General features: G+C 35.6%; 2 protein-coding genes across 13 annotated transcripts; one reads left to right on the forward strand and one right to left on the reverse strand.

Moving 5' to 3' along the window:
• The first annotated feature begins 1,159 nt into the window (after positions 1 to 1,159).
• LOC131635257 (uncharacterized) lies at positions 1,160 to 5,751 on the forward strand. 12 transcript variants are annotated; one of them, XM_058905872.1, is made up of 8 exons: positions 1,160 to 1,395; positions 2,246 to 2,378; positions 2,465 to 2,504; positions 2,657 to 2,732; positions 3,352 to 4,128; positions 4,347 to 4,481; positions 4,605 to 4,965; positions 5,401 to 5,748. In XM_058905872.1, the coding sequence occupies exons 5-8, from the start codon at positions 4,060 to 4,062 to the stop codon at positions 5,622 to 5,624; spliced, it is 789 nt and encodes a 262-aa protein (XP_058761855.1). In that variant the 5' UTR covers positions 1,160 to 1,395; positions 2,246 to 2,378; positions 2,465 to 2,504; positions 2,657 to 2,732; positions 3,352 to 4,059; the 3' UTR covers positions 5,625 to 5,748. The 12 variants fall into 12 exon arrangements, 11 of the variants coding, with proteins under 11 accessions (XP_058761855.1, XP_058761860.1, XP_058761850.1 ...); XM_058905877.1 differs by having other exon boundaries at positions 2,671 to 2,732; XM_058905867.1 differs by having other exon boundaries at positions 2,246 to 2,732; positions 3,352 to 3,463; positions 3,969 to 4,128.
• Positions 5,752 to 6,048: 297 nt separating this feature from the next.
• Positions 6,049 to 10,014, reverse strand: LOC131635250 (uncharacterized). The gene is made up of 3 exons (XM_058905860.1): positions 8,869 to 10,014; positions 8,193 to 8,490; positions 6,049 to 6,080 (listed from the first exon to the last, which is right to left on the reverse strand). Exons 1-3 carry the CDS (start codon positions 10,012 to 10,014, stop codon positions 6,049 to 6,051), a joined length of 1,476 nt encoding a protein of 491 aa, XP_058761843.1.
• Between the last annotated feature and the right edge of the window lie 271 nt (positions 10,015 to 10,285).

A 10,285-nucleotide genomic window follows, 5' to 3' on the forward strand; every position in this document is an offset into this window, starting at 1 on the left:
GAGTATGAACCTCGTTTTTCATTTTTCTATAAATCTCTCACTTTCTCACATATTTTTAGCCATAGTGCTTCGAGAGTACTTTTGTGTCTCAGTGAGGATAATTGTTTTGGGTGAGGGAAAAATTATAAATTTACCAAGAGTGTATTTTTCCTGAGTAAATGGTTCTTCCTCTGAGAAACTGCCAAACCTTTTCTCATAAGGTTAGCCACAATCTACAACAAACTCCACTGTACTGAGGTTCTATTCCACCGTATCGAACAATTTTGTTAGTCAGTCCTTTTCTCCATTGTATCAGAAGCTTACTCCACGATACTGAGGTTCTATTTCACCGTTGATTTAATAATTTTGATTCCACACACTACTAGAAATACTCGAATTACCTGCGGAATTTCCTGCGAAAATTATTCCGCAGGTCTACCTGCGGATTTTCTTGGGATTTTAATAAATAAATTAAATTTCCTGCGGATCTAGCATTGGCAGCAAATTCCGCAGGAATACCTGCGGATTTTGCTGCGGATTATATATTTTAAACAAAATGTCTAACTAAAATATAAAATCCGCAGGTAATTTCGCAGGAAACTTTCCTGCGGATTTTCCTGCGAATATTATACAAAATCCGCAGGTAATTCCGCAGGAAAATTTCCTGCGGAATTACCTGCAGATTTTACATATTTCAATGTTTAATTTTTTAAAATAATAATGATTATTTTTATGGTGTTTCTTATTTATTTTAATTTTAATTTTTAATCCTATTTTTTTCTATGTTATTAATTATTTTTATAACGTATTTTTGTTAATTTTTAATAAAATAAATAAATGATATACAAATTTTGATATATATATTTATTTATTTATTTAATTCTTCAATTTATATTTTAATAATAGGTATTATAGTTTTTAAAAAATAAATTAAAAAACTATAAAAAAAATAGGTAAAAGTTTTTAAAAAATAAAATTAAAAAACTAAAAAAATTTGGGAAAAACTAAAAAAATTTAAAATTTTAATGGGAAAAAATTTGGGAAAAACTACCACTAAGACACTGCATTACATTGTTATATTTTTTAATACAGAAGTTATTATCTGTCAAAAAAAAAAAATACAGAAGTTATTTATACTAAACTAATTTTCTAATTCAAACAAAATTGTTACTTTGCTAAACATTACTGATATTAGTCGCCGCAACTTCAAACAAATTGTTACTTTGCTCAACTTCAAACCAAACTCAAAAACCTAAAAATCAATTGGTCTTCGCCGCAACCTCGCCATAGCCGTAGCCCGTTCCTCGGAGTCCCATCACCGCATCTTCGCCGGTGTTCCGTTGCCGAAACCTCGCCGGAGCACGATTTCGTGAACCCTAGCGCCATCGTCTTCTTCATCTTCACACTTCAACTCAGGTTTTCTCTTGACATTAGATACACTTCGTCCTCATCATCGAAATCTTCAGATTGGTCTTCTTTAATACAGTTAATAAGAATCAATTGAAATCATGAATCAAGTTATGGTTTAAGCTAAAAATCAATTGAAATCATGAATGTTACAAGAGTTTCAGTTTCCATAGCTAGGGTTTCAAATGTTGAAGGGTGTTCGAGGTTTATAGAGTCCCATTTCACACTACTGTAACAATAAGCAGTGTTTAATGTATGCATTTTTTTGAAATAAGAATCTAGAACTATTTCCTTATACTTTTTGTGAAAACTAAGTTAATATCGTTTTTTTGATCTCACAGAGATACTATTGTGAATATCTATTGAAATCATTTTGAAGGTTCTGAATTACCATGATCTTGTGCCTTGTTGTTGATTTCAAACATTTATTTGAATAAGTAATTAAATCAATCAGTTTGTATTTCAATTAGGAATCAATTAGATGGTAATATTTAAGCACTAGATGAATAGAAAGTTGAGTATCAACAAGCCTTCAAAGTGTAGTTTGTAAAATAGATTATAGAGCTGCTTCCTTGAGTTCTTGAAGTTCATCACACAAATGTTTGATGCTCTGTCTTATCATGCTCATATTGCTTTTTTTCTTGTGTTTCTATTTGTATTTGCTTATGCAATCAAGGTCCATAATTTCCAGAAGAGGTAGTAAATAATAGAAAAATAAAAACAGAAAGAACCAATACAAATGAAGAACAAAGGAAAGAGAAATAATTTAACTTCAAGGTTTCTGTATCATAAATAGCTAGAATAAACATAGAATTCTGAATTCCTAAAATATGTTTTCTGTCAATCTTCGCCTTTGCAGGATCTCAGCAAACCTTACCTTTTATACGGCTAAATCTACGATTTCAGTTCACTTCGCTTGATGCGGAAGCACGACTCAAGGATAAGAAAGCAAGAGATTTTACGGCTTAGAGAAGATTGAAAGGAAGCTCAAGGTTGGAATGTAGGCTTGTACATTAAAGTAATTGCCGCCGTTAAGTATTTTCCGTAACAGCTTTTGAAAATTGTTTAACTTTGGTAGGTGTTTCAATCATCGGTGAAAATGTTTTCTACTTTCGTAGGTGAGAGACCTTTCTTATTGTGAGACCTAGAATAATTCATTTCGGAGGAAATTAATATTTTTTGTTTTCTATATGTTTTCCAATTAATGTTAGTGAAACATAATTTAGTTGATTGATTAGAATTTTATGTGATTAATTATTATCGCTGACAGAAACTAAACTACAGAATGACTTTAAGAAAGTCTTAGGCAACTCTACATTACTTGGATAAGGAAGGATTTGATGAAGGTATGCTTCATTTGTTGCTATATAATAACTATTAGAATGTTCTTCCTATTAATGAGTATTTTCAGTGAAGGTATGCAATTTATATTACTTGTGAGATTCACATTAATGGCCTGTGTTATACTACATCTGGTGCTTATTTGCATATGGAACTGGTGCTGGCAGTGTCATTTGTGCCTTTATATAGATTTTATAAATAATAGTATAATTTATAAATAATAATATTATAATAAACAAGTAGACTATATAATTGATGTTTTTTTTAAGAGACTATACAATAGATGTTATAAATATAATACTTTATGTAATTTGTAGTATAGTGATTTATTATAAGAATTGTTAATTCATTGACATATAATTAAATTCTATAATTTATTAAAAAAAATGTACTTGATTATTTCTATAATTAAAACATAACCAAAATTAATTCATTTGTATAATTTAAGAGACTATACAAGTTGACTATGAAGATATCGACATGGGGTTCTCTCTATCTCTTTCCCTCTCTCACTTAATTAATTTGGGTTTTCCCTCTTTGCTTCTTCGCTTTGCTGAAATTATCATTATTATTGAAATTGAAATATTTCTTATGTTTAAAACCATGCTGATGATGATGATGCAGTTACGAGGAGGAGCCAGCAGAGCCTGAAATCGAGGAAGGAGCAGAGGACATCGAAATACATGACTAAGTATGAGCGAGCTAGGATTCTCGGTACCCGCGCTCTTCAAATCAGGTTTACTTTTGTTCCCTAGGGTTTTGTATTGAATATTTGTAGTGCTATGTTTAAAATTAAGGAATGTGAAGCAGAATCAAAGGATTCTGATTTTTAGATGAAATTAGAATAAGAAATTTTGATAGATGATGCTAAATAAGTACTGGAAAACGGAAATAGTGGATAATACTTGAGTTTAAGGAGTTCCAAAAGGATATCAGGACCAGCTTGTGTTAGCTAAGCTTTCGTGTTCCACATTTGTGCTGGATTAGACTCTGAAGTTTGATTCTTTGGTCAAGCTTCATATGTGGATTTGCTGATATTTCGGGCAGAGTCCCACTGGTTCAGTCAACCTCAAAGGAACCAAGAAATAGAATAGATGCTGGTTTTGCTATGTTTGTCTTCACTTATAGTAAACCGGAGTGATACTGTGATAGTGACTATTATGTACCCGGTATTCTTTTTACAGTTTCTCAGTGCTCTTTCAATGGATGTTGCAGAAATTGACTAGCTTTATTGACAACAGAATAGATTTCAGGTCTTGTAAGGGTTACATACTGCAATGACTCCAGTAAGATGAATAACATGAAGAAAGGGCATAAGCATACAACAGTAAGATGAATAACATGAAGAAAGGGCATAAGCATACAACAACATCTCCACTTGACAAAATTGTGTTTGATAAGGTAGTAAAATTTACTAATATTTATTACCAGCCCCGGTTTGATAGCAATGCATTTTCTCTTTTTTGGCTAATCATGATTTGGTCTTGCAATCTGATTAGGTAAAGCAAGGTTTGGGCTGGACTTCTAAGTTTTTTTAATTAAGTTCCATAAATGCTTCTCCTATAGAATATCTTTGTTTCCTGCTCTCTTAATTTATCTTTGTATATATCTAATGGCAGCTAGCTTTGCTGTTGCATCAAGAATTGAATAGTTCACCTCGTGTACCCCGGGCACGCCAAACAGGTAGCTTGCCACAACTAACTTCTACTAGTGCTACAAACATGCTAATGAAGCGAGCATCGGTTGGAGGAAAGGTAGTATTTGGTAAAGATTTTGTTCCCACAATTGAAAATTATTATTGCGAGTTTTCCCACTAATGATGGTCAATTTTTCTCCATAATGGTGGCTTATTATTACATGGTAATTAATTTGCACAGGTATGTAAAAGAAAATACAAGGATGCAACTAGAGATGGGGTTTGCAGTTCTCGTGAACCAAAAGATGAAACTAAAAGGATAGAGAAGGAGAAGGAGAAGGTTCAATCATCATCTGATCAAAGAAATCAAGACATGGCATATGTGGAAAATGCTTCTGTAAAGGAAGAAGGAAGTCGTGCATGCGTGACAGCTGCAAACTCTATTACAAGCAATGTTGTTTCCAGAACCCCTGCCCTTGAAAACAGCAGCCCACCTTCCCCTCGCGAGGATTGTAATTTGTCGTCAAAGAGGAACTCACCCAGGAATATATCTGATGATGATACACCAACAGCTGGAAGGCCAGATCATCACACCTTACCTGGTAACTTCCTTTCAGAGAGATTCTTTCTATGTTTGTTTTCAATTTTAAACCATTCTATATTCCCATGTTAAGTAGATACATCAGATTGACCCGCTGTTGGTTAATATAAAAACAACTTTAAACAGATATTTATTTAATCTCATGGCTTTTAAAATTCATGCAATAACCTTAAGCTTCGGGTTTAGTTTCAAGCACCTTGAGTGCTACATAGATTTTATAGCACAAAATTACTTTTATATTGTTAATAGGTTGTGTCATTATGTGCATTTAAATTTGGGCACAATCAGCTCTTGTAATTTGTAGGTAGACAAACACCGAATACTCAAGTGTTATTATAACTTTTATCTTACAAAATTAAAAGAAAAATAACCGGTGCTTATATATTGGGAACTTTGTGGATAGTTTCTTATTATATACACATGTATTCAAATGCAGGCTTAATCAATGATATAATGAGCAAGGGCAGGCGCATGACATATGAGGAACTTTGTGGTGCTGTGCTACCGGTATGGTTCTTTATCAGTGTTGTTTTAGGGGTTCCTACTATTGTTTTTTGGGTCTTGCTAACCAGTGCCCTCAGGGCAATGGTTAAGCATTCCAAAAAAAGAAAATATTTTATAGAACCGGAGAACTTGAGGAAACATAACGGGGAGCGATAGAACTGGAGAACTTTGTAGCAGATTTTATAGTAACTTGTTCTATAAATTTGTATTATAATTCAAAATATTTTAAATTATAATTTTATTTTTATATTATGGTTACATAGTCACATTATAAAAATATTTTAGATTTTAATAATGTTTCAAAAGTTTATAAATATTTTTTTAATTTGAGATAGAAATTACCTGCGGATTTACCTGCGGATTTTAGTTTCCTGCGGATTTACCTGCTGAAAATTTCCTGCGGATTTACCTGCGGAGCTTGCTGCTGAAAATATTACCCACGAAGGTTTTAGCTGGGGACATAAAACCGCAGGAAAATCTGCAGGAAACCTGTTTCCTGCAGAAGGTTTCCTGCGGAAATTTAGCTAAAATCCGCAGGAAATTTGAGTATTTCTAGTATTGACACGAAACATAAATAATCTTAATAAGGGTTTATGTGAATGAAGCGGATAACTGAATTAGATATTACAAGTTAAATGATATTCAATATACAATTCAAATCAATTTTTGCCAAAAAACTTGTGGTGACTACATTGATGCATTAATCGTACAAAAACGTTTGCCATTATTCAGTGTACAATAATCATTTTTATTTTGCATTTTGGTTCATGTCAATCATGAAAAGCTAAAAAGAAAATAAAGATACAAATGAAAGGTTGGTATAAAAAGAAACAAACAAGATATCTTAATATTGTTTAAAAACAAAACTTGCCAACAATATTCTTAAGTGAGAAAAAGGGTAAATGATCAATCTAATGAGCTAAAGAGACAAACAGGATACGTTAATGGAAAAAAAAAATCCAAATAACCATGTTTAATAATTTATTTACACCAAAAACCATATTTTCGGAAAAATTACCGGTATGACCAGGTTTCAGAGGTGGCCTCCACATAGGAGCCACCTCAGGTGGCGCCAACCACTAAATTGACACAACATATGCGCCACCCAGGGTGGCATCAATGTTGATTTTTTGGTTTTTAGCCTAGGTCCCATTTCCTTTTTTTTTTTTAATTTTTTTTTGTTTTTTTGTTGTTGTTTATATACTATTTTTTTTTTAAATTTTTTTTATTTATTAATAAAATGGTTTTTAACATAAATAAATAAGTTCAGTGAATCAGTTAAGTCGAGCGTCCACGGAAAAGAGTAGTTCATTGATTAATTAAAAGGTACATAGAAAATAACCAACAGAAAAGATAAAGTAAAACATCTAAGAAATCACCACGGTTAAAACAATGTCATTAGGTCCATGCATCATTTGAATGACATCAATGTCGTATTCCACCTTATGCCAGAAACTTATCGTTGCTCCAGTCACAGGATCGGCCCTTGTTTTAAGCCTCTTGATGCTTCTTATCTGTTCGCCGGCCTCGTACTCCCCCTCTAAAAATCTCAGGAGAGTCCTCTTGAGTTGCTCGACGGAAGAGATATTCCAAAACATAACCGGCATGGGAGGTTTGACGGCGGAGAATATGACATGTCCGTTCCTTCTGCGATACTCCGGCTCAGGTTCGGCACGCCATGTTGATCTCCGGGGCGGCAACTCTGTTGTCCGGTGACATCCATCTGGCCTAGTGGTTGTCCGGCGAGGCATGGTTGTGTTTGTGTGATTGTTTGGTATTTGGATTTTGTGTATCTGTGTGTAAACTCAACCATAGGAGCCCCTAATTTATAATAGTAGTGGGTAGAAAAAATTAATGATGTTGCGTACTGTTTACAAGCACGCCTAACATGTATGATAAATGCAGACACACTGATCAATGACTGACTTGATGGGACTAGACGAAAGCATGCGTATTTGACTGACTGTCCAAAATAAAGAGTGGCAGTATGGGCCATGAAGACAATTTCACTACGAGACAAAGACATAACTAGTTGATTTAATAAAGGATAATACAAATACATAACAAATAGAAATACAAATACAAACACAAATACAAATACGAATACTAATACAAATACAAAAACATTGTCAATAAAAATACAGATGACATACAACTAATTGTTGGTGGAATTTGATCCACGGTTAAGACAGGTATTTTTATTGTGCCCGACTTCACGACATATGCTACACTTTCGTACCATTTTCTCATGATCCATCTCAGTTGTGATCCGGGTGCTGTTCGGGCGGCCTCTTTTCTTTCTCCGCATGTTATCATTATGCCAAACCACGTCCCCTTCATACGTAGGCCAATAATCCTCCTTTGCCATCACTTGAAATGAGTTGTTGTACACCCCGAGCAAGGTATCTGCCTTGTAAATGGGAGATAAAAGTGCTAACGGATCTTGATGCGCATACGAACATGCTGCAATTACATGAGAGCATGGCATCCGAAAGGCTTGAAACTTTCCACAATCGCACCACCCTTCATCTATAAGAACCCTGTATTGTTGTCTCGGAAGGCCCTCGTTATGGTCAATCGTTTCTTTAACACTGAAGGTCCGGTTGAATCGATCGAAAGATGTCACAATGTGGCTGTTGGCTTTGGCAGATTGCTCTTTCATGAATTTGACGCATGTTTCGCTCCATAATTGTCCGGATTCTATAACTGCATTCCAACGCTCACCTCTTCTTGCGAAAAGAGAAGCCATCCTATAGTATGTTGCTTCCACCAAGGCAGTAATTGGAAGGTGTCTGATGCCCTTAAACACCCCGTTCATAGACTCCAAAAGATTCGTAGTCATGTGCCCCCATCGCTTCCCGTTGTCGTATGATCTGGTCCATTTCTCTCTAGCAAGACTGTCAACCCATCTGCCTGCATCTGGATTTGCCGCTACAATTTCTTGGCGATAATATTGGAACGTCGGTTGAGTCAACGCATATCCGGCATTGACAAGAGTCTTCCGAAGAGCCCTGTCCTTTATCTCCCGCATGAAATTTTGTGCAATGTGTCGAATACAGTAAACATGCGTTGATGTAGGGTTTTGCCACCCGTTTGCTGGATTGTTGTACGCACTCTCGATGGCAGCATGTCTGTCTGAAATCAAGCAAAGTCCAGGTTGGGGGGCAACGTGTGTCCGAAGATTTCTGAGAAAGAAACCCCAACCTCCAGCAGTTTCTCCTTCCACAAGAGCGAAAGCAACAGGAAAGATGTTACTATTTCCGTCTTGAGCCACAGCCATCAACATGGTGCCTTTATATTTTCCGTACAACCAAGTTCCATCTATTTGAAGAATTGGTTTGCAATATGAAAATCCTTGTACACATGGGCGGAAAGCCCAGAAGAGCCTGTGGAATATCACATTTCCTTGAAGTGATGTTCCGTCTGGAGATTGCGCCGGAAGGGTCTCTAAAATAGTAACAGTTCCAGGAGCATAAATTTGAAGCGCATATAAGAAATGTGGGAGTCGTTTATACGAATCCTCCCAATTTCCATACACAACTTCGATCGCCTTGGTCTTCGCCAGCCACGCCTTTCTATAAGACGGAGTGTAGTTGTACGTTGCAACGATATGAGAGATTATCGTTTTCACCTTTAACGATGGATCTTTTTCAACTAGAGGCAAGATTTCTTGACAAATGATGTCATAACTGAGCTTACGGTGATCTTGTGAAACATTTGTGTTAACACATGTGTGATCTTGGGAAATATATCCTATAACCCATGAGTCACTTCTCTTCCTGTATGATGCATGCAACCTGAATCCACAATCAGTGTTTCTACAGTAAATTTTGTACCTTTCGACATTGGCGCGATCAACTCTAAAATCAACATTGTTTGCCATATGAAATCTTTTTATGGCCATGATACATGCCTCCTTAGAACGAAATCTGTCTCCTACTTTTAACCGTTGATCTGTTTGGGTGTATGGATCATAGAAAATATCAGTCGATGGTTCGTCATCCCCATCAAAATTCAGGTTCCTCATGTGCACTGGAGGCATATGCACTTGATCTCGTGGTACAACAACTTCCGGTTCATCTTCACTTTCGTCGTTTACCAGGTTATCAACTTCTATTTCCGGTGCTTCTTCTTCTTCATCTACAACGTCGACCTCTGCTTGCTCGTCTCCAAGTGCATCAATGACTTGTGACTCAACCATTTGTGTGGTTTGAACTTCTGGTAGAGTAACATACAGTTCTATGCATTCGTAACCAGAATACTCATGATTGGCAAACATATTCTGCATGTCTTCATCGTCTTTGATCTCAACTTGGATAAACTTGACCGGGTTGTCTCCACGAAGAAATCGATATTGGTAAAAAATCTGGGATACACCACCCATTGCAAGCTTCGTCTCTAATCTCCCTTTGAAGTAACTGAAATTTGCTTTTCTGCTTAAACAAAATCGTTTAACCTCAGTGTTTCTAAACAGAAAACCAACTTCTTCGTTGTCATAGGTCTCGCCAAAAACATGAGCGTTGATAATGTATTGTGGAGGGGCCATTGTTGAGTGGGTAGAGAGTTTTATTGCAAATATGTAATCAGATGTGTAATGTGTTGTGTTAGTTTACACGTTATAGGTTTCCTTTATGTAGACGAACATTGAGTGATGACAATTATGAAGGCGAATACTATACAATCACATGCGTACTGAGTTGATTTGATGAATAAATGACACTGCTGCACACCAGACTGTTTCACAATTGATTTGAGGTGTGCATGACACTGCTGAACTGTTGCACAGTCGACTTGACCAGACACAACCATACTGTACA

The sequence above is a fragment of the Vicia villosa genome, unplaced genomic scaffold (genome assembly GCF_029867415.1).
Source record: "Vicia villosa cultivar HV-30 ecotype Madison, WI unplaced genomic scaffold, Vvil1.0 ctg.001461F_1_1, whole genome shotgun sequence".
Taxonomy (NCBI): domain Eukaryota; kingdom Viridiplantae; phylum Streptophyta; class Magnoliopsida; order Fabales; family Fabaceae; genus Vicia; species Vicia villosa.